At 33.1% G+C, this 25,637-nt stretch overlaps 1 protein-coding gene across 3 annotated transcripts in view; it reads left to right on the top strand.

Annotated features, from left to right (window-relative positions):
* Uba1 (ubiquitin-like activating enzyme 1) overlaps positions 1 to 25,637 on the top strand; it is a 381,832-nt gene that overhangs the window by 135,879 nt on the left and 220,316 nt on the right. For all 3 annotated transcript variants that reach the window (XM_090390820.1, XM_090390822.1, XM_090390821.1), the window contains exons 6-8: positions 3,866 to 3,956; positions 15,358 to 15,490; positions 21,597 to 21,694. In XM_090390820.1, the coding sequence (XP_090246946.1) occupies positions 3,866 to 3,956; positions 15,358 to 15,490; positions 21,597 to 21,694 (322 nt within the window). The remainder of the gene's footprint in view (positions 1 to 3,865; positions 3,957 to 15,357; positions 15,491 to 21,596; positions 21,695 to 25,637) is intronic.

Raw genomic sequence — 25,637 nt, 5'->3', positions numbered from 1 at the left:
AATATGATATTGATATTGATGCCATTTGTTCACGCCTCTAATCTTTCTCAGGACTCTCATATCTGCGGTCTCTAGTCTTTGGTCAAGTGTTTTACTTCTGAAACAGCTCTTAGATCCATAAGTTAAAACTGGTTTCAACACCGTCTTGTATACAGCTAATTTAGTGTTCCGACTAATTTCTCTCTTATTCCATATGAATTTATTTAATTGACTTCCCACCATACCAGCTTTGCTGATTCTGTTGTCTATTTCTATATTTAATTTACCATCTTCAGTAAAAATCATGCCTAAGTAGCTGAAATGTTTTACTTGTTCCACAGGTTCTCCATTCACAACACAGTTGACATTTTCAATGATTCTGCCTATTTTCATTGTCTTTATCTTTTTATTGCTGACCTTCATACCTTATCTATTACAACAACAATTGAATTTAGTCAGAGAATCTTGCAGACTTGTAGCGGATTTATTTAGAAGTATAACATTATCCACATAAAGCAAAGAGTTCACATTAACATCTCTAATTTTGATATCAGGTTTAATACCACTTTCCTTCATAATGTGATCCACATTGTTAATGAATAACAGATGGGATAATATACATCCTTGTCTCACACCAGATTTAACATTAAACCATCTTCCTGTACTTCCTTCAATTCTAACTGCTGACTTACAACTCAAATAAATACTAAGTATTGCTCGATATAATGCCCCATTGACACCATATAACTGCAGCGTATTGAATAGCTTCTCTCTTGGCACCTTGTCATATGCCTTTTCCAAATCGACAAAACTTAAATACTGATCTTCGTTATATTCCCATGCTTTCTCGACTATTTGTCGTAAAGTGAAGATCTGATCCTGATAGCTTCTATTTGGCCTGAATCCAGCTTGTTCTTCACCAAGCTTTTCTTCCACAATTCTTCTCAACCGTTTCTCAAGTATACTTGCATAGATCTTGCCAGGAACACTCAGTAGGGAAATACCTCTGTAATTCTCACATTCAGTTTTATTTCCCTTTTTATATATTGGTACTATGAGAGCTCTATTCCAATCATCGGGAATTCGTCCCTCTGTCCAGGCTTTCTGAACTACAGTGCAGCCACTGTAAGACTTTTATACCACCATACTTCAGCATTTTTTTTTATCACTGTGCTGTCATCACTGCTTGTTTCATTTAGCAGTTTTACAAAGTAATTACTCAATACTTCAAGGATATCTTTTTCTCCTGTTTTCATGTCACCTTTATCATCTCTAACTCCTTTTACAGCACTCTTTCCTCCATTTTTAAGCTTCTTCAAGAACCTCCAGAATATTTTGCCACCTTCTTGATATTTATTTTCTATATTCTTGCCAAAGTCCTCCCATGACCTTTGTTTAGCTAGTTTTACACACTGTTTAGCTTTCTTACATTTGTCTCTATATTCTGTAAGAGTAAAAGCTGACTTATTTGCCAGGAACTTTTGATATGCTTTCTTCTTTTCCTGCACTGCCTCTTTAACTTCCTGTGTCCACCAGGGAGTTCTGATTTTTTTATCCTTGCACACAACCTCACCATATGCCTCTCTGGCAGAATCAATCAATGTTTTCTTCAGAGTTTGCCAATGAATCTCCAAGGCTTGATTCCTGTTCTCAAACTCTTTCATTTTCTTTTCAATAATCTTTCTGTATTTTAGTCTACAGTTCACATCTGGGAGCTGCTCAACTTTTATTCGCTTTAAAACTTTCTTACATGTTATTCTTTTCAATATGAAATTCAATTTTATCCTGCTCAAGACTAAGTGATCACTTCCAATTTCAAATCCTCTGTACACTCTGGTGTCCTGCACCAGGGAGAAAACATCACTATCAACAATAACATAGTCAATGAGACTTTTCTTATTCCTCGCCTCTTCTCTCCATGTGAATTTGTGCACATTTTTATGTTGGAACATGGTGTTAGTAATAACCAGTCCATGTCCTGAGCAGAAATCCAACAGATATTTGCCATTATTATTAGCTTTGCTCTTTTCTCCAAATTTTCCCAAAATATTTTTGTATGTCTGACAATCATTTCCTACCCTGCTATTTAGATCCCCAACAAGGACCAACTTTTCCTTTTTCATTGTGTCAGCTGCTTTTTCTAAAGCGTCAAAAAAATTCCTCCACTTCTACCTTAGTAGAACCTTCTGTTGGACCATAGGCACAAATAAATCTCATTGTCCAGTTCCCCATTCTGATATTTGCCCACATTACTCTACTTGAGACTGACTGCCATTCAAGAAGATTAGTCTCGTATTTTGTGTTGAATACTATGGCTACTCCTTCTTTTCCTTGATTGTCATTGCCTGAATATAACATTTTGTATTTATTGCTCAGAAAGATCTCACCAGTTTTGGTCTTTTTTGTTTCAGTCACCCCTATGTCGATCTGGTACTTATCTAATTCCTCAGCTAGCGCCATTTCTTTGCCATTCAGGCTTCTTACATTGATAGTACCAATCTTTAGCTCTGATGTTGAGTTGGGGTTTGTTTTCAGATTTGTTCCAGAAGCTGACTTTTCGCTGTTCGCCCTGGTTCCCTGGCGAAAACAACGGGGGCCTTGTTTAACCGGGCGATGCCCCAGCCGGCATGAAATTCTGTCATGTGTACCATCATTTTTTATTTTGGTTTAACCAATAAGAATACAGTTTTGTCGGCTAAATCCCAAATTGCCAGTCCATCCTCGTTCGTTCAGTATCAAAGTAGATACCCAACAGGGTGCACCACGAGAATGTGAGGATTGGACATTAGGTCAGAAGTCCTGGTCGGTTCTCAGCATTCCTTGAAAGGCTATGTGGAGGTCTCCTTTCAGTTATACAGCTTTGACCCTTATATATATATATATTTTTTTTTTTTTTTTTTTTTTATGAACTGCCAGTCTCTCCTTAATGTCTTTGGGTTGCATGTAATGGATTTTTTGTTTGTTTGTTTCTAGGAAACAAGCAAGGAGGTATTTTGTGAATGATGGGGAGGGAGTTACATCACTATCTTATGGAATAGCAAAAATGAAATGTAAATTTCTTTTTTTGACAATCTTCCTTAATTCTGTGTGGCTTTTTTGAAGATTAAGTACCAATCTTATTCCTTAACCATAGGCAAGAATAATGTGAATTATTACGCTATATTTTATCCACATTTTAAAGTGACCATTTAAAATTGGATCAGTCCATTCCAGTAATGCAAATAGGAATATCACAAACATAGCATGAGAAGCTTTCTGAAATCAAACCAACATAAACAAAAATTATTGTGATTTATATAATAACCATCAGCATGAGATGCATGTTAACCACAGGGAAAACATTCTTTGCATCTTAGATGTGTCTTCAATTGGATAGCTAAATGATTAATGCACTTTAACTTGCATAATATGTAAAACTATTGACATGCAACTTCATTTAACTGGGATAGCCACTTAACTGGGCTAAGTTATGCTATTCCCATTGTGAACCACTTAACCAGAATCCACAGTATATCTAAACATTTGAGTCTATACCGTGTGTGTGTGTGTGTGTGTGTGTGTGTGTCACACACATCATTTATATTCCAGTCTGACAAAATTTCATCTGCTAGACTAGATAAAATGTAAAGAGAACACCATCTCCAAAAATATTCCCCTCCCCCATCCCCTTAACTTTGACTGGGTAATTTTTCAACCCAAATAAGGAATTAGAATTGATTTTGCTAACAATCATACATGCTGATTTATAACTTTGTAATGGATCTTTTCTTTGATAATTATCAACAAAAATAATTAAAATCTTACTTAATGCAAAATAAAATTTAATGTGGATGTAATATAATATAATAAATGGAAATAACCGATTTTAAATGTTTTCTTTTTAAAGCCAAATCTTCTGTGATTTTGGTGAAAATTTCACAGTTCTTGATGTTAGTGGTGAAGCTCCAGTTTCTGCAATGATTGCTTCCATAAGCAAGGTCAGTAAATAGTATAATCTTTAATATTGCATATATAGGCATAAGTATTGGGTATACATAGTGTCAATACCATTTCAACCCCTGATAGAGATGCTGTTGAGTTTGGGTAATTTGTATGGCTACTGCTGATGATACAAAATAAAATGTTCCTCTTGAAACAATTCAAAAGGAACTTTTTTCTAATTGGATGAATTAATTCAGGATAGAAATTTTTTATCTGTCTGCATTTAAACAATTTCTTCCCGTGAAGATATATTTCTGGGTCAGACCAAAAAAAAAAAAAAAATCATCCCCAGAAAATAATACTCAATCTGGAAGTGCGGGGGGATAAATAAAAATAATTTATTTTTATTTATCTATATTTATTGACTTCAGGATTAATTTAATTATGATAGTGAAAAAAGATGCAAAAAATAGTATTTCTTTATTTATTGTTACTATTTAACTAGGAAGATATTTTAAATTTATCATCAAATTCTTTAGATGCATGCTCAGTGGATCTACAGGATACTTTGACAGTATTACATGAAAAAGTTACACCATTACTAATTTCCGATCAACGGTTTTCCTCCAAATTAATCTGTTATCTATCAAAACTCCAATTTTACATGGTGACAGTTTCTGTCTTTTAAGGCATTTTTTTACTGTATCAAGCCATTTATATCTTGGTCTTCCTCTGGGTCTTTTTCCTGCCAACCTGGCAAAGAACAGTTGTTTTGTTAATCTTTCCTTTTCCATTTTATTTAAGTGGCCATACCCTCTGAGATTAGTTCTCCTAACAATGGCAGTTTCTTTCCTAATATCATAATTTTTAATGATACTACTATTGATTCCATCTCTTCACTTCACTAATCTTTCTCAGAACTCATATCTCAGGTTACCAGTCTTTGATCGTATTATATTTATAACCCAGCTCTCAGATCCAAAAGTTAAAATTGGTTTGAACACTGTTTTGTGTACAGCTAATTTAGTGTTTTGACTAATTTCTTTCTTATTTCATATAAATTTATTCAGCTGACTTCCTACCCTACCAGCTTTGCTAATTCTGTTGTCTATTTCCATATTTTATTTGCCATATCACTAAAAATTGTGCCTAGGTATCTGAAATGTTTTAGTTGTTATATAGGTTTTGCCATTCAGGATTGTTGTTTTCAATGTTTCTGCCTATTTTCATTGTCTTTGTCATTTTATTACTGATTTTCATACCAAATTTAATAGAACAGTTATTCAAGTTAGTCAGGGAATCTTGTCAACTTGTACTGATTGATTTAGAAGTATAACATCTGCATAAAAGAGCTAAGATAATATTTCAAATTTTTATATCAGATTTAATACCACTTTGTTAATAATTGCTGGATTTTTATATAGAGAATATTCTCATAACATTAATTCTACCATAGAGATGATCTCTGTTTCTAACAATTATTTTTTTAATTCCAAGTGTACCTATATGTTATTATATACACAACGGTTCACTCCGAGTGGTGCAATGACCTCTTTTTTACTATTTCTTTCAGAATCCAAATAAATCACTGACTCAAGACCAAAATACAAAATAAATACATTTTATATAACAAACAATGTATATATACACTTCAAACTATTACATAACTAACTACGATTTAATTGGATCCAATGCCTTTTAAAACATACACTTTGTTTGCACAATCATAAAATGTTCATAGCCAGTTTCTTTCTCTGTCAAGGCCATTTTCAGAAGATATATGACTCTATTCATTTTTTACAGGATCCTTTCTCGTCACTTATGTAGTACACATTAATTCTTCTGCACTTAATTCTGTCTCTTTTCTTCAGTAGAAATAATAATCAGATCTGGCGTCCTTAATACAGATGAAACTTCCTAATCAGAGTTTTCTTGAACATTCCTTTAGAACGTAAATAGCAAATTCTTCTTTTATTCACTAAATGCTTATTGACAGTCTTAACTCTTCCAATAAAAAAACTTGCAGTTCTACGATTTCCTTTTCAGAATCTACTATAAATGTTTCAATTAGTGTTTCCATTAATATTCCATTTAAAATGCATATAGCAATATTTCCTTTTTATTTATCCACATACTTATTCCACATTAAAACTTAATAGTTCCACGATTCCTTTTTCGGAATATACTATTAATTTTCCTCTGACTGTCACAATAAAACTAAGTTCCTCTGAATCTAAATATCTGCCGGCCTGTGTTCTAAATTCCTTCCGAACGCTCTCTTGTTTACAGCCGTTACTCAGATACCGAACGCTATCTTGTCAGCTGTCAATCACTCATCAAACTTCTCGGCGAGCATGCACACTCCATGAAACTGGTAAGCAAGAAGTTAGGTATAAATAATGGCTGACAAGTTGTCTCCGTTAGCGACAAGAGAATGTCTTCATAAAACACAACCTTGATAATTTTAAATTACAATAAAATTCTTTTAAATAATACAAATATCAAATCTGGTAAGTACATCAATTTTTTGACTTCTTTACATATCACTTTTCACAAAACAATTTCCATAACGGGCACATCGCAAGTGCCGACAATGCGTGTTATGAAAACGAAACTAATAAACATTTTAACATAAACAGTTCGTAAAAATATTCAGAATTTTAATTATGATTATTTTTACAACTTTCCTTCATAACGTGATCCATATAGATAATGAATAACAGTGGAGATAATATGCACCCTTGTTGCACACCTTATTCAACATCAAACCATTGTCCTCCTTCAATTCTTACTGCTGACTTACATCTTAAATAGAGACTATATATTGCTCAATTTAATGTCCCATTTACACCATATAACTGTAGCGTTTTGAAGATCTTTCCTTTATTATCTCTGATTCATTTTACAATATTCTCTCCTCAATTTCTAAGTTTTTCAATAGCCTCCAGAATATTTTGCCACCTTGTGATATATATTTTCTGTGTTCTACCAAAGTCTTCCCATGACTTTAGTTTAGCTAGTTTTATATAATGCTTTGCTTTCTTACATTTTTCTCTGTATTCTCTAAGAGCACAAGCTGACTTACTTGTCAGTAACTTTCCACATGCTTTCTTCTTCTTTTCCTACTCCCTCTTTAACATCCTGAGTCCACCATGCAGTTCTGATTTTTCTCTGCTTACAGACAACCTCACCACATGCCTCTCTGGCTGAAGCAATCACTGTTTTCTTTAGGATTTGCCACTGAATATCTAAGGTTTGGTTCTTGTTTTCAAACCAAGCTTTCTTGTGCACTCTCATTTTCAATATGAAATTCAATTTTATCCTCCTCAAAACTAAATAGTGATCATTCCCTATTTCAAGTCCTCTGTATACTCTTGTCTTGAATTAGTGCAACATCAACTATAACCCAGTCATTGATATTTTTCTTATTTCTTGCATCTTCTCTGTGTGTGCATTGGTGCACATTTTTATGTTGATACATTTTGTTAGTAATAACTAGTCTGTTCTGAACAGAAATCCAGCAGACACTTACCATTATTATTACCTTTACTCTTTTCTCCAGATTTTCTCAAAACATTCCTATTTGTCTGGTAATCATTTCTTACTCTGCTGTTTAGATCTCCATTTTCTTTTTTCACTGTGCTCAGCTGCCTTCTCTAATGTTTCAAAAAATTACTCCATTTCTTCCTTAGTAGAACCATCTGTTGGGCCATAAGCACCAGTCACATTGTTCAGTTCCCCATTCTGATTTTTGTCCACATCACTCTCCTTGATATTCCTGCCATTCAAGATTATTCTCATATTTAGTGTTGAATACCATAGCTCTTTTCCCTGATTGTTATTGCATGAATATAACATTTTGTATTTGTTACTCGGATCTCGGCTATTTGTTTTCTTTGTTTCAGTCATGCCTATTATGTCACATCATCATCAAATTGCTGCCATGTACCCTCAAGGGGTGTACAGGATATGATAGTACTACATGAAAAATTTGCACCATTACTAACTTCCTATCTACAATATTCCTCCAAATCAGTCTGTTACTTGTCAAGACTCCAACATTATCAGATCTTGCATTTCTATCGTCTAAGGGAGGGGTCTGCAACCTTTACAGACTCCCATGCCACATTCAACTTTTATTTTTAATAATCGAGCCGCAAGCGTTTAATTAAGAGAAAATAGTGAGTGAAAAAAAAAACTTTTCAAGTTATCAAATTTATTATATCAATCTTAAAAAAACACAGAAATATTTAAAGTTCGAGATTACGAGATAAAGTATGATATTCTCATAATGATGTCTGATATTATATTCTTTTATAACAGCAACAGTTTTATGACAAATAAGACAAAGGGGATTATCCTCATTTTCAATAAAGAAGTGCTTGCTGTTCAATTCACTATTTAACCTTCTTCTTTCATCTGCAATTTTATGTTTTCTTGAACCCATTTTTGAAATTATTTTTAAGAAATATATAACCTCTGAAAATAATAGTTGATGTTATTGAATTATATTAAAATATGGACGAGGGAACGCGACTGAAGATGTGCGCCAAAATCTCTGTTTTTGTCGGATGAAGTCACCTAGTTATTCCCACACATGACTCACATGGTTGACTCCTTCAAATTTGCATGACGATATCACGAAGTATGGGTATAAAATTATTTTTCATTTATTATTCATATTATCTTCTGGTTCCCATCTGCCATATGGCCGCGGGAGGGTAGCTATATGCTACCATTCTAGGGAAAGACGATTATGAGCAAGGTGGTTTCCCGTTGCCTTCCTTGCCGTAAGTATTTATGACTGTAACCTGTGTGTTCAGGGGGCCGGTTTGCCTGCTTGCGGGATGAAAAACCCCAGATAAACTGGCGGAAAAAACCCTGCTGCCCACGCCCAAGACCGGCTAACTTGGCTATGGCTGAGGAAGATCCTTAAGCTCCTCACGTCGTGGACGGGAATCGAACCTAGGACACTCCTTCCCCAGGCATATGGTTGTGAAGCGCAAGGCCACTAGGCTAACCGCGCGGACATTCATATTATAAAATGTATTATTTAAATAATTCAGCATACGGGCCACATGCCACGTAAGTATGGTTAACCTTTTATGGGCCACCAGTTACTGACCCCTGGTCTAAGGCACTTTGTACCGTATCAATCCACCTATATCTTGGTCTTCCTCTGGGTCGTTTTTCTGCCAGCCTGGCAGAGAACACTTGTTTTGCTAATCTTTCCTCTCCCATTCTGTTCAAGTGATAATACATCTGAGATTAGCTCTGCTAACGCATTCTTGGATACTGACAATATCAAGTTCTTTCCTAATATCATCGTTTTTAATATGATATTGCCATTGATGCCATCTATTCACGCCTCTGATCTTTCTCAGGACTCTCATATCTGCAGTCTCTAGTCTTTGGTCAAGTATTTTACTTCTGACCCAGCCCTCAGATCCATAAGTTAAAAGTGGTTTGAACATTGTCTTGTATACAGCTAATTTAGTGTTCCGACTAATTTCTCTCTTATTCCATATGAATTTATTCAATTGACTTCCTACCATACCAGCTTTGTTGATTCTGTTGTCTATTTCCATATTTAATTTACCATCTTCACTAAAAATTGTGCCCAATTAGCTGAAATGTTTTACTTGTTCCACAGGTTTGACATTTTCAATGATTCTGCTTATTTTCATTGTCTTTGTCTTTTTAATACTGACCTTCATACCATATCTATTACAACAGTTATTCAGTTTAGTCAGGGAATCTGGCAAGCTTGTAGTGGATTTATTTAGAAGTATAACATCATCCGCATAAAACAAAGAGCTGACATTAACAAATCCAATTTTGATATCATGTTTAATATCACTTTCCTTCATAATGCGATCCATATAGATAATGAATAACAGAGGGGATAATGTACTTCCTGGTCTCGCACCAGATTTAACATTAAACCATCTTCCTGTACTTCCATTCTAACTACTGACTTACAACTCATATCAAGCAATACTTAGTCTTTATTTAATGCCCCATTGATACCATATAGCTGTAGCACATTGAATAGCTTCTCTCTTTGCACCTTGTCATATGCCTTTTCCAAATCAACAAAACTTAAATACAGATCTTTGTTATATTCCCATGCTTTCTTCACTATTTGTTGTAAAGTTTCTTACATGTCATTCTTTTCACTATGAACTTCAAATTTATTATGCTCAAGACTAAATAGTGATCGCTTCCAATTTCAAATCCTCTATACACTCTGGTGTCTTGCACCAGGGAGAAAACATCACTATCAATAATAACATAGTCAATGAGACTTTTCTTATTCCTTGCATCTCTCTCTCCATGTGAATCTGTGCACATTTTTATGTTGGAACATGGTGTTAGTAATAACCAATCCATGTCTTGGGCAGAAATCCAACAAGTATTTGCCATTATTATTAGCTTTGCTCTTTTCTCCAAATTTTCCCAAAATATTTTTGTATGTCTGACAATCATTTCCTACCCTGCTATTTAGATCCCCAACAAGGACCAACTTTTCCTTTTTCATTGTGTCAGTTGCTTTTTCTAAAGCCTGAAAAAATTCCTCCACTTCTACCTTTGTAAAGCCTTCTGTTGGACCATAGGCACAAATAAATCTCATTGTCCAGTTCCCCATTCTGATATTAGCCCACATCACTGTACTTGAGACTGCCTGCCATTCAAGAAAATTAGGCTCGTATTTAGTGTTGAGTACTATGGCTACCCCTTCTTTTCCTTGATTGACATTGCCTGAATATAACATTTTGTATTTATTGCTCAGAAAGATCTCGCCAGTTTTGGTCTTTTTTTGTTTCAGTCACCCCTATTATGTCGATCTGGTACTTATCTAATTCTTCAGCTAGCTCCATTTCTTTGCCATTCAGGCTTCTTATGTTGATAGTACCGATCTTTAACTCTGGTGATGTTGAGTTGGGGGTGTGCTTTCAGATTTTGCAAATTTTGTTTTGTACTGTAATGAGTCAAATGCATCTTTTTTTACATATTACTTACCATTCTCTAGTTAAATTATAAATTTTTTGAAGAAATTACAACATACTTCAAGGATATCTTTTTCTTGGTTTCCAGTTTTCATGGTTTCAGCCTTTTGCTCAGAGATTTTAAATGCCCAGCTTGCGGGTAATGCTCGACATACTATCATCATTACTGAGCTAACAAATCACTGAGTGGTCCCTGAAGTCCTGTAATCTGTGAATTTGACATTATCTTGGAGTTATATTAAACACACTTTCTAATATGAATTCCTTTGTCTCAAAGAAAACAAATGCTGTGATGAAAGTTATCCTTAAGCATTTGGAATTTATTTCCCTTTCTGTTTAAAATGTCAACCAGGAATTAATATATATTTTAAAGAAACTTGTTTGTTAGGTTGGAAGAACTGATTCCCTCTTATCCAATTAATCTTATTTCAAACTTTTTGAGTGCATATTTTCTAAAGTGTCATCATCAAAACATGGCAGTGATCAATATACTTAAAATTAAATTCTTAAAAACAAGATGATTCATCAATTGAAAAATTTAATATAATTTATCCTGTCAACTTTTTATATTGCAGAAGTAAAATTTGGAGATATGCCTTCCTAATTTCTTGATCAACAAATTGCTGTAATCAGATGTAGCACTAGGAGTTAATCACTTTTAGATATGAGGATTTCTTTATATAAGGTACCTACATTAAAAAAAAAAGAAAAAGTAGGCAACAAATAGAAGATTACATTTTTAAACTACAAAAAGTTTTCATTTTTTATCATATTAGAAATCATTTGGGCAAATTTCAGAATGGGGGAACTGGACAACAAGACATATTTGTGTATATGTTCCCACAGAAGGTTTTACTAAGGTAGAAGTAGAGGAATTTTTTGAGGCTTTAGAAAAAGCAACTGACACAATGAAAAAGGAAAAGTTGGTCCTTGTTGAGGATCTAAATAGCAGAGAAGAAAATGATTGTCAAACATACAAATATATTTTGGGAAAATTTGGAGAAATGAGCAAAGATAATAATAATGGCAAATATCTGTTGGATTTCTGCTCAGGACATAGACTGGTTATTACTAACACGTGTTCCAACATAAAAATGTGCACAAATTCTCATGGAGAGAAGAGGAAAGGAATAAGAAGAGTCTCATTGACTATGTTATTATTGATAGTGATGTTTTCTCCCTGGTGCAGGACACCAGAGTGTACAGTGGATTTGAAATTGGAAGCTATCCCTATTTAGTCTTGAGCAGGATAAAATTGAATTTCATATTGAAAAGAATGACATGTAAGAAAGTTTTAAAGCGAATAGTAGGTGAGCAGCTCTCAGATGTGAACTGTAGACAAAAATACACAAACATTATTGAAGAATAAATGCAGGAGTTTGTGAACAGGAACCAAACCTTGGAGATTAGTGGCAAGCCCTAAAGTAAACATTGATTGATTCAGCCAGAGAGGCATGGTGAGGTTCTCTGCAAGGATAGAAAATCCTGAGCTGCATGGTGGACACGGGAATTTAAAGAGGCAGTGAAGGAAAAGGAAGGAAACATCAAAAGTTCCTGGCAAATAAGTCAACTTATGCTCTTAGAGAATGCAGAGACAAATTTAATAAAACCTAAGCAATGTGTAAAACTAGCTAAACGAAAGTGATGGAAAGACTTTGGTAAGAACATGGAAAATAAATATCACGAAGGTGGCAAGGTATTCTGGAGGTTGTTGAAGAAGCTCAGAAATAGAGGTAAGAGTTCTGTAAGAGAAATTAGAGATGATAAAGATGACATGAAAACAGGAGAAAAAGATATCCTTGAAGTATGTTGTAATTAATTCGTAAAATTGTGACAGCACATTGGTAAAAAAAAAAAAAAAAACACTGACCAGGCGTGCAATCAGGAATACATATCCATACTTGAAGTAGAAAAAGCCATCAAAAGCCCGAAATGTGCAAAGGCAGCTTGAGTAGATGGTATTCGTCCAGTAATGCTGACGTATGGAAGTATAAAAATCTTATGTTGGCTGCACTGCATAGTTCAGAAGGCCTGGAGACAGAGAGAAATTCCAAATGATTGGAGGAGAGCTCTCATAGTACCCATATATATATATATGGGTACTATATATATATATATATATATATATATATAAAGGAAATAAAACTGAATGTGAGAATTAGAGGCATTTCATTACTGAGTGTTCCTGCTAAGATAGGTGCAAGTATACTTGAGAAACGGTTGAGAACAATTGTGGAAGAAAAATTTTAAGAAGAACAAGCTGGATTCAGGCCAAATAGAGGCTGTCAGGATCAGATCTTCACTTTACGACAAATAGTCGAGAAAGCATGGGAATATAACAACGATCTGTATTTAAGTTTTGTCGATCTGGAAAAGGCATATGACAAGGTGCCAAGAGAGAAGCCATTCAATATGATACAGTTATATGGTGTCAATGGGGCATTATATCAAGCAATACTTAGTCTGTATTTGAGTTGTAAGTCAGCAGTTATAATTGAAGGAAGTAGAGGAAGATGGTTTAATGTTAAATGTGGTGTCAGACAAGGATGTACATTATCCCCTCTGTTATTCATTATCTATATGGATCACATTATGAAGGAAAATGGTATTAAACCTGTTATCAAAATTGAAGATGTTAATATCAGCTCTTTGCTTTATGCAGATGTTATATTTCTAAATAAATCTTTACAAGTCTGCAAAATTTGCTGACTAAATTGAATAACTGTTGTAATAGATATAGTATGAAGTTTAGAATTAAAAAGACAAAGACAATAAGCAGAATCATTGAAAATATCAACTGTATTGTGAACGGAGAACCAATAGAAAAAGTAAAACATTTCAGCTACTTAAGCACGATTTTTAGTGAAGATGGTAAATTAAATATGGAAATAGACAACAGAATTCTTTTCAAAGTCAACTGAATAAATTTATATGAAATAAGAGAGAAATTAGTCAAAACGCTAAAGCTCTATACGAGACGGTGTTCAAACCAATTTTATCTTATGGATCTGCCAACTGGGTTAGAAGTAACACACTTGACCAAATACTAGAGACTGCATATATTAGTCCTGAGAAAGATTATGGGCGTGAACAGATCGCATCAACGGTAATATCATATTAAAAATAAAGATATTAGAGAAGAACTTGACATTGTTAGCATCCAGGAATGTGTTAGCAGAGCTAATCCTAATCTCATGTGGTATGGTCACTTAAACAGAATGAGAGAGAGGAAAGATTAATAAAACAAGTTCTCTCTGCAAGGTTAGCAGGAAAAATACCCAGAGGAAGACCAAGATATATGTGGATTGATACAGTAAAAAGTGCCTTTGAAGATAGAAATACGAGATCTGATAATGTTGGAGTCTTGACAAGTAACAGACTGATTTGGAAGAAAATTGTAGATAAGAAGTTAGTAATGTAAATTTTTCATTTGGTACTATCATATCCTGTACACCCTTTGAGGGTACATGTCAGAAATTTGATGATAGAAATCATTTTATTATTATTTTTAAAACTAAAATATTACTAAATGGTAGATGTTTACACTAGTGTATTGGTTACAGAATTTGTAGCAGTGTGGTTTGTGAGTTAGATGGTTTCATGATCAAGATGGAAGAAACCTGTAAATATTCTTTTTAAGCAGCCCTAGCTCTTTCACTTTGATGAAAACTTGCGGAAAGCTATTATAGCGAATACAAAAAAAAAAAAAAAAAAAAAATGATTGGTAGGCATGTGGGTTTGTAGTTCAGACTGCAAGGATGTTAACAAAGTGCTGCTGCTTATGTTTTTATAGTATGTTGTTGAAGTAGATGAATGATAGATGCAAGTTCATTGGAACAGTACCCTAGAAATACCTATAACCATAAAACATAGACAGATTCATGTATGAAATAAGTGTGCAGTTAACTTTGATCGAGATTCCGAATTTCTGTGTAATACATTTGTATTGTAAGTTCTTGTCCCCCCCCCCTCTCCAAGTTTGAATAGTATTCAGAAGGTGACTGGATTTGAGATTTTTTTGCAGAGTTAGCAAGTAAGCAGTCAAAAATCATTTTTCAAAAAAGGAAAGCTGAAGCGCTTTTTGTAAGCTGTTTAGTTGGAGTTATGAAGAATTATTTGATAGCACAGAATGAAGAAAGGAAAAAAAAATGGAATAAACAAAACAAAAAAAAACATTCAGTGAGACTAGTTGAAAGTGTAAGGGACTTCAGTGATTAACTATAATAAGCTAAAAATACATATTAAAATGTATATCAGATGAGTGAGTTTTTATATTACCTGCTTCTTTTCACTGTCGAAGTGTTTCAGTTGAATTAGTAGTTTGCAAAAAAGCAGAACACAGCCAATTTTTATTAGTTGGATGCCATTGATTTTTCCATATAATTTATAATCACAGAAATGCCATTCTTTGTGATGATTTTTTTCCTTCTATTTTTTTGAATGAAAGGATGAAGAAGGTGTTGTCACTTGCTTAGAGGAAACAAGGCATGGGTTTGAAGATGGAGATTATATAACATTTTCTGAAGTTCTAGGAATGCAAGAGCTAAATGCCTGTGAACCACGGAGGATAACAGTTCTAGGTAATTTTAACTATCATTGTATATTTATTATATTCATAAATAACTATTATCGAGTCATTGTTGGTTTGCTTTAGAATTTATTATTCTTTGAAAGGCTTAGTTATGTAACTAAAATCTTTCTTTTAAGGTTACACGGTGATCAGCACTCATGTTTGTAAATTTAGGGACACAAAAAAACACGTGTTGAACAGATTATTTTAATAATTACTATTAAAATAAAACTTGACGTTTAGATCCCTGTATTGAGGTCATCATCGGAAGAATACACGTGTATAAGGAACCAAGCTACATGCTCATGCCCTGTATACCGGTAAACTAAATCTGCATAGTTAATTAATCCTTTTCCCTAGCCTGACCTCTAGTGATAAAAAAAAATAAATAAATACAACTACAATAAACTGCTAAAGTCCTCATGTATTAATCTTTTTCTGGATGACTTCAGCAGTTTATTGTAGTTGTATTTATTTATTTTTTTATTTATTTTATTTTTTTATCACTAGAGGTCAGGCTAGGGAAAAGGATTAATTAACTACGTAGATTTAGTTTACCGGTATACAGGGCATGAAAATGTAGCTTGGTTCCATATACACTTGTATCTTCTGATGATGACCTCGATACAGGGATCAAAACGTCAAGTTTTATTTTATTAGTAATTAATAAAATGATCGGTTCAACATGCGTTTTTGTGTCCCTAAATTTACAAATATGGGTAACTAAAATCTGTTTAATTGCATTAGTTGCTTGATATCCAAGCATTTTTGATGTTTTACCAGATAGTTGCTAAAAACTACTGATTCAGTAAATCAAATCTGAATTACATTTAGATTAAAATATTTAAATAGATGAATTTGCATGTTGGAATAGTTTAATATAAAGAAATTTCCCCAGTATATAAGTTGTATATATACTCTAGGGCTCTTTAAAGAATCAGTTTTCTTGAGTATGATTTTCTAATAGCTTGCCATGTTGCAGTTAACCAGAAGTCAGACATATCATTTAGAAAACCACAATACGTCCATGAACCAGGACTGTAATTGTTTTTGCTTAACATGTCTACTTCCCAGTTCATCTTTAATTGTCTTTTCTTGATGCAGGGGGGGGGGGAAGCCAAATGAAAGTTGAAGCTTGCTATTGGGCGAGAATTAGTCAAAACAATGATATTAATTCTTAATTAAGTCTTAATTCACCTTAGATTACTTTAGTGAAATAGATTTCACAGAACTGTTATTGTTGTCAACATTAGCTAACTATACTGAATTACATTCTGCCCTCCTCCCCCACCCTCATTATTTTACTGGACTCTGTTTGATAGCAATGATCAATCAGTTCTACATCTTTTATCATGCAGTTGTGTTCTAATTCATATCTTCAGGCTTTGTTCCGTGTTTTGAGGAGGAAGAACTTTCACAAGGACGTCAACTTAAAGTTAATTTAATCATTCTAATATGGCCTAACTCATCGGTTAGGTGGTAGGATTCTTCCTCCTGGAAATTCCAGTTTTTCATCACGGCATCAGTTGCTTGATTTGAATAAACAACCCCTCTTTTGAATTATTTGCCTCTGTACATTGAAATGTCTGAAATCAGATTAAAAAAAAAAAGGTAGACTAGACTGTGAATCTTAAGAGATCTGTAAGTACCATGGATGATTATTCTTTTGCTTATATCTGTATCTTACCTCTTAAAAAGGTTGAATATTTGGTGCCCCAGTAACAAAAAAATTATTTTTTCTTTGTAGAATATGTAGTTACTATTCATAATTAGAAAAATAATTTAATGTTAAAATTGCATGTGACCACTTTTTTTTTTTAAAAAAATTAATATTTAGGAAAATGAATGGGGTAGCAGCTGTTCTATTTGAGGTGTCAGTTTGCTTTATTTTTATTGAATCTTATGCCGCTCACTATATTCTTATGAATCGATTAACATAATGAAATGATTACTGGTGCTGTTGTTTATTCAGGAAGTTCTTCCCTGACATTAACTGTTTATTTATTGCTTGTCTCTCATTGGTTGGTAATATACCAATACTGTTATAAAAAGTATTCAATTTTTGCACTGGTAATTGAGGGAGGTCATGCATCACCTATAACAGCTGTCTAATTTTCCCTTAAACTCATTCACACTAGATGCACTCACTTCTGCAAGAGAAAAATCTAGCTCTCACTACTGAACTTCACGGAAGCTTAATGTTCATGGATGTCCCTTGTCATCTCCCTACTTTCCATATAATCAATTTTATCAATTAATATTCTATAATCAGTGGTGAGCTATAAGTGGCTTGCGCGAGCCCTTTGTTAAATATTTCGGAAATTTGCGAGCCCCTTGTTCTTCTTTACATTTTATTTAAAAAAAAAAACACACACAATTTTTTGAAATATATTAAGCCTCAAACTCATTCAGTAACCTAAAAAAATTAGTCCATTCAGCGGTGTATAGATTATTTGGAATTATTGTTTCAACTCCTCTATAACGAAAGTTTGAAAATAAATATGCAATCATATGGTTAAACCACTAGACAATCAGATGTTTGTAAAACTGTCATCAATGGGTTGTTCCACTGGACATTAGTTCTGTGTTCGTCAGTACACTGATGTATAACAGTTTGTGTTTAAAATTTAAAAATAATAATAAATTAAAAAACTGTATATTCAGCTAATTTTATTTTTATAATTGTAAAAGTATTTTTACCCGTGAAACATGAAAAGACAGTGAAATTTATTATATTAAATTTTTTTTGAGAAAAAATGATCAAAAGCGATTCTGCCTATTCTACTGCTGTTGAAAATGAAGTCGAAGATAAAATTTGAAAATAATACATACATTGATTCAATGAATATTCAACCAGTTGGAGGAGAAAAAGAAAATAATTTACCTAATTGCTGGAACGAGAAGCAAATATCACATTTCTAAATGCAGCGTGTATAAGCGTGTTAGAAACTTCAAAAATGTTTAATTCTGTTTATACTTTGGTGAAGAGAAATCGACCTATGTCTGATTTGCCAGATTTAATCAAGCTCCAAATTAAAAATGGTATTGTTCTAGGATTATCGTTGCATTCTAGATTCTCATGAATTAGAATAGTTGAACATATTTCTAAACAAATAAAATTAGAAATATCTCCAAAATAATAGAAAAAAATAAAAAATTCTTATAATAGCAGACAAATCGATAATGTTGTCAATTCGTCTGCTATTATAGAAAAAAAAGTGTTTTAGTTATTCACATACAACTTGAGCTTTTTGTAGATCTTGCAGAACTAGAAAATACCACCACGGAATGTATACATGCTACTTGAAATTCATATGGAGTTTCTAATAATTTAAAAAATCATCTTATTGCAGTTTGTTCTGATGGAGCTAGTGTAATGCTAGGAAACAAATCAGGTGTTGCAATCAAACTTCTACAAAAATTTCCTGACATGTGATTTGGCATTGCCTAGCTCATCATTTACAATTAGCATTAGACGATTCGATAAAAAACATTAAAGAAATAAATCATTTTGAAATATTTATGGATAAATTATGTGCTTTTCATCATCAATCACCAAAACATCAACAAGAATTAAATACGATTGCAAAAGACCTTGGTATCAAACGGCTCTTGCTGTACGGATAAATTACCCAGCTTTATGCAAGCATTTTGCATCGAACGATTAATATAAGGGCTTGGCTTTTTAAACCAACTTCTCAATTTGAATTTTTAAAAGATCTAGCATTAATGATTGATATCCTACAGGAATTATCATATCTGTCGGAAGTGCTACAAAGTCGGAATATAAGTATTATAAGGACTAACTCCTTAATCATGCAAACAATTAATGTAAGTAATGATTTTAAAAATTCTGTAGGTTCTTGTGAATCTAAAATTGATACCATGTTAAAATCAAAACAATTTGAAGGAATAGCAATTGAAAGCAAAATCAGATTTCACAAACTACAGTGTTACTAAACTCTCTTATAATGTCTTTAAAGGATAGATTAATGCAGCAAAGAAATTTTAAACTTAAAAATGAAAATTATGAGGATTTCGAAGATGAAGAACTCAAAAACATTTTAAATGTATGTTATTATCCTGAAACATGGAGTATGGAAGAAGTTACATGTCCATGGCTAGAAGGGAAAAAAAGATAAGATCCTTAAATTTTATTTTGAAATATGAAATTAAAATTAATGATTTTAGAAATTTAGTGGAAATGGATTTGACTGGAAAGTTACAAAACGAAATTCCCAGCATGGCAAGAAAAAAGCCAAAGCAATTATGACCATTTTGCAGTGCTGAAGCAGAACGAGATTTTAGTGTGATGAATAACATTGTAACGATGAAGAGATCTTCTCTCACTATAGCATATTTTGGATTTAATGACAGTATGTATAAATGGGAAACCCTTGAATGAATTTAATCCGAATCCCTATGTCAAATCTTTTCTAGAAAATCATCGCTCGGCTATAGATCCTCCTAGAAGATGGCATCTGTTGTCATAAGTATTTCCTTAAAGTAATTAAATAATTGTTTGTAAATGTTAACCTATAAAGGAGAGGGTTTTTTCTGGGTAAATGTGTGCTAGAGAGAGTTTTTTTTTCGTGTAAAATCGTCTCATAATTTCAGAAGTGATTTTATTAAATAAAATATTATAGTTACTGTTACTACCATTTAACAAATAATAATTCACTTTTGGTAGTCTCATATAAATAAATAGGACTATAAAATAATGTCCCTTGATTGGTACCATTGATTATCACTTGAAGTATAAAAACAAAAGAGAAATATAATGTATTTCAGTATTATTGTGTTTAGATAATATTTATGTATTATTTATAGATTGTCATAAAAACTTCTATCGGGAACAGAACAAATTTATTTTGTTTATAAACATCCAGTCGTGGGAATGGATGTTTGTGATTGTCTCTGGAAATACTAGTGGCGGAGGTCAGCTATAGATGCCGTTGGATTTTTTTTTTTTTTTCCCTCTCTCGACGATGCGAGCCCCTTTGTTAAAATTTCCATAGCTCACCACTGTCTATAATGCCCTCTGAGCAAATTTCATAGACCTCTATATTCTCCCTTCTTCTCTCCCAGTGTCTGTAGACCACATACTCTATCTTGTAATCCATTGGACTGTTACATCTTTGATATATATCAAAGAATATTACCTTCTGATATTGTTGTTCATATGAACATTGGTTTTCTTGTTTGTTGCTTAAAGTTGAGCAGTAATAGACAATAATTTAATATTATTAAAAAACTAGAATATTTTGGAAGTATGGTATAGTAGAATAAAAAGTTGTAAACTGATCTGTGAGAAACAGTAAGTGATAATTCCAAACTTCCAAAGTTGATAGACAAAAAAAAATATCCAAAACATGATATATACTGATTGAAAGAATATCTTTATGGTATGCTACCATTTACAAGCAGTGATTCTCAGAAAAAAATCCATGCCATCAATGTTGAAGAAAACTAATTATAGTGAACTATTCACAATAAGGAATGTTTTATGCTTTTATATATATAATTACAATTATATATACACTAATTTTGTGGCACTTTCTCAGATTTAAAAAAAAAAAATAGAAAAAAAGTATACACAGAGATTTCTGAACTAACAGTGGTTATTATTCAAATTAAACTTGAACTAGATGCTGAAAAATCAGAGCTTTCAGACATGTGGCTCATTGTTGCAGCTGTGTAAGTTCTCTCCTAGCCTAATTCATTAATATACAGGTCTTTTATATATGCTGCCCATAGTTGAACTTAAATGAGATCTTCGTTTTCATTACATTGAGTAGGGCATTGTATCATTTCACTTTTCTTTAAATATATAGTACCTAACTGAATTCTGCATAATATGGCAGTTCATTAGTCATTGTCGTAATTAAGGCGAATTGAAAGCTTTTTCAAGCTGTAGTGTTCGTTTTGTCTCCAATAAAAGACTATTAAATGATAGTAGTTCTTATTGCTTCTGAAGATATGAAACACAATTTTTTTTTTAAGATATATGAAAACTCTTCAGATTCATTGTTTAGTCACCATAGTGTTACTGAAATCCTGTATTTGAATGTGTCAGTTAAATTGAATACAATTAACAAACTTTATTTGTATTACAGGTCCCTATACTTTCAGCATAGGAGATACAAGTACTCTGAGTGACTATGTTCGTGGAGGTATTGCTACACAAGTTAAGATGCCAAAGAATGTAAATTTTGTAAGTCATCCAGGTGAATTACATTGATCTCTATAATTTCTCATTTCAAAAATAAGTTATAAAAGAAGAAAAAGTTATGGATGAATTTAATTATTTTATCTTAAACATTGTCATGCTACTGAATTTTCACTTGAATCATTGGAAATTAACCTTTTGCCAGATTTTGACTTTTGCAAAAACTTCTTTCATAAATCAATCCATAATACAGTAAAGGTGTAATTGGTTTAAAAAAAAAAAAAAAATAGTAGCTCTCCTACAGTAACTCGCATCTGGAGCAGATGACCCGGAAATTATGTGATTTCCAGGATTTCTTCTCCTCCTCCTTTTCACAGTCAGACCTACTGCCTCCATTTTCATGATCCAAACCTTCTCTGAGCAAGTAATTGAAATTATCCTCACGAATGAAGGCCCTAGGTCTCAAAATTACACTGAATAACCAAGCCGTGGTTTTATAGGTGTGTCAAGAGAAAAATTAATATATCACAAGTGGCTGGTCACAGTCCACATTGAAACATGCATTAAATGCAAAACCACCATCCACAAAACCAAATCTGACCTTGAAATGCCAACTGCAGATAATTTGTCTCCTGTAAATTCACAAAAGCTAACTTGACGTCATTCTTACCTTTCAAATCCCGTATAAATGATCGAGCAAAATCTCGCCTCCTGTCATAGAATCTCATTTAACCTAGAATATCGTCATAATGAGAATTTTTTTTTTATTTTTTATAAGTGTTGATTCTGATGCACAACTTATCTATAAGGCCTCAACATTCTTTTATCCCCAGCTCGTATCTTTCTCAATGAATAGAAACAAGCCTATATTCAGTCCATCAGAGAAAGAAGTGAGAATAATAAAAGGCTACTCTCAAAAGAGCCCATCAGTCAAAGCTTCCACAGCATGGTTTGAAAACAGCTGTGTAGTTGCTTTAACATTTTCAGGGCAATTGTTTGGATCTGGCATCAAGTTGCTCAGCAAATTGCAGTTGTTTGCTTTACTACCTTGCACTCTGCCATTTCTCTCTTTCTCATGGATAACTTTCTGTCCTTAGGCTTTACGAATGTAGGGATTCCTGAAGGCTATGAACTGCCACCTGTTTTCTTTCTCTTGTACATAAGTGATCGATCTCGTTCTCTGACCAAAAACACTTGGCTATTTCATTCTTCATTTGACAAACCTCGAATGTCCAAATGCCCTGAGCTTCAAGATCTACAAGTAGTGCCTTCTTACCCTCACCGCTACCAAAACAATTCTCTCTTACTCCCTACACAAAAAATATTTTAATTCACCTTCTCTTACCCTCAGTAATGCAAAATTACCAGACAGGATCAGGTCTCGCTTCCTATATATTTACCTCTAGTCTTTCCTGACGGACACCATTTCAGTTGCCTTCTCAGCCTCTGAAAAAATTGTCATGAAGTTATGAAATATGGTAATATTAATGCTGAATTATGTAGAACACTCACTGGCATAATGCAAAAGGCTATATCATAAAATCATATGATTAGAATAGAGCTCTTATTCTACTAGTTGATGAAGGGAAATAAAACAATGTGAGAATTATAGAGAAAAAACTTCCTTATGAATGCCATCCAAAATGGCATTTATGTATGCATGCAATAATGGAGGAGGGGGGGTTTCAAGGGAGAGTGGTAAAGAAGCTGGATATAGATCAAATAGGTACTGTAAAGACCAGACTTCTACATTATTGCAAATACTTGAAAACTGGAATTATAATAAGGATCTCAATTTATGCTTAAAAGCAGCTGAATGATTTCTATTTAAGCATTTTTTTTATTTCAAAAAGTTTAGGATACTGAAAGGAAACTTAATAAATCTGTATGATATGAATAAACTCTTTACAGAGTAATAGATAGCTTATATAATCAGTAGTTAGAATTTGATATATGTGAAGGAAGATGGTTTGAAATCAGATGCTAGCACTGTTATACACAGTATTTCCATTACTGTTACAACCTCTGCATACCTCAGTGCTGTCCACAGAATTGTGTATGCCCAGTTCCATTAGTAGCGCTGTGAACAGCCAACCTTTGTGTTTATCAGTAGAGAGAGAGAGAGAGAGAGAGGAGTTGTCTAGCTGTACAGGTTAGCATGTAGTGGGGAGATTATGAGAACTGTATAGCTGTAATTAGCACTTCACAAGATTGGAATGCAACCGCCCGTTATTTTCAAAACACTAAAAACTTCGGTCATGTATGAAGGCAAAAGGGGACATTTTGAACATTGAGTGCTGTTATATTGCTGAAAGCCGTTGTTGGATTCTGATTATATAGAAATTGGAGTAATTATTATTTGCTTCAGAATCCAACATGATCTTCCATCACAAAGGCTAGACTTGTAATTAATTAATGTAAATCACTTGTTTATAATTTAATATTCATAACTACCTTTAATTTTATCTAATATTTAATTATTTAATCAAAGATATGTGTTAATGGTAATAAGACTCTGTATTAAATATTATTAAATTATTTTATTTATTGTTATGTTAATATTATAAGAATTTGTATTTGATATTCTAACTGCGTATTAATTGAAATGTAAATATTCTTTATTTATTCCTACTTGTAGAAGTCTAGCATTATGCAATACCTCAATTTTATTATGTTTCGTTTTGTTGTCATGGAGACGTATGTAAGTGAGCGAGCGCGAGTTTAGAACAGTGCGCGAGGTGAATGTTGAAAGTTTACTAAAAAGGATTTGAGTTAAAGAGAGCACGAGAACAATTTAGGTGGGAAGAGGAGATATATAAGCGAGGAACGCTGAAATTAAAGAGATAAGGAGAGAGGATTGGAATTCGGTTGGAATCGGAGCATTCAGCATTCGGGGAATGAGTGTGATAATAGCGAGTCGGCAAGTCACTCAAGCAGCTAATAAGCTGCTTGAGTGACTTGCCGACTAGCGGCTAGGTAAGTTGTAGAATAACAATTATAGCTACGGAAGACAGCTGAGTGACTACTGAATGACTAGCGATACTATAGTTAAGATTTAATTTTAGGGCCGACCTTTCAAGGACACACGGAATCTTGAAGCATAGCACAGAGTAACTAGAGAATAAGTAGAGGCTGTAAAGTTGAAGTTTAATGATAGCTGTGTTTAGAATAATAGTGCCTAAAGGATTAATTGAATGCAGGAGGAATGGACAACTGTGCATATAAAACTTCAAGTTAAGGAATTATTGTGTGTTACCTTAATTCATAAGTGATCAGTAGTACTTCATGCAAGAACGTTTGATTATGTGTATTGTAACCGTTTATTAATTCAGTTATTGCTTAGAAGATTTATTTTAATGAGTGCCGTTTATTGTTTAAAGTGTTTACAGTTATAAAAAGTGTTTGCGTATAAGTAGATGAAGAAGGAAGATTATTGGTAAGAATATTCCAACCATTAATATTCCTATACAGAGATATGTGCAAGTTTCATCCTAGAATTTCCTTATATTAATAGTAACTATTGCGGAGATTAGCTGAAGTGTAGATTTAAAAGTGTTTGCTTGTGAAGAGGTGTTACTGCAATTTTATTGTATTTGAAACTTAAAGAACTATGAGATATTGAAGTGAATGATCATTAAGGAACTTTATTAAATAGTTAAAAGGAACTGTGAGAAGACTGTATTACAGATAACAGAATTACCATTGTCTGAGTTTGTATGACTTTATCATCAGAAAGGCTGAAGTGTTTATAATAACTTATTTAGTGATTTGATCTTAAGTGTAAAATTTGTGATTCTAAAATTAAATGTTTGTTTTTGTTAATCAAAAGTTGTATTTTGCCTGAATCTCTTTTACTGCACCATTCATAAAATATTCGAACCAAGGCGGGTAAATTAAGTAAGTTAAATATACTCGGCCAGTATATATAATAACAAAATATAAAGGAAAGGTAGTTGAGAGTTGGTTTCTCTTCGATTCTTGAACTAAT

The sequence above is a fragment of the Typopeltis vanoorti genome, chromosome 3 (assembly GCF_054136105.1).
Source record: "Typopeltis vanoorti isolate ZY-2024b chromosome 3, IOZ_Tvanoo_1.0, whole genome shotgun sequence".
Classification (NCBI taxonomy): Eukaryota; Metazoa; Arthropoda; class Arachnida; order Uropygi; family Thelyphonidae; genus Typopeltis; species Typopeltis vanoorti.
The sequence above is the reverse complement of the archived record's forward strand: the minus strand, read 5'-3'. Positions and strand labels throughout refer to the sequence as shown.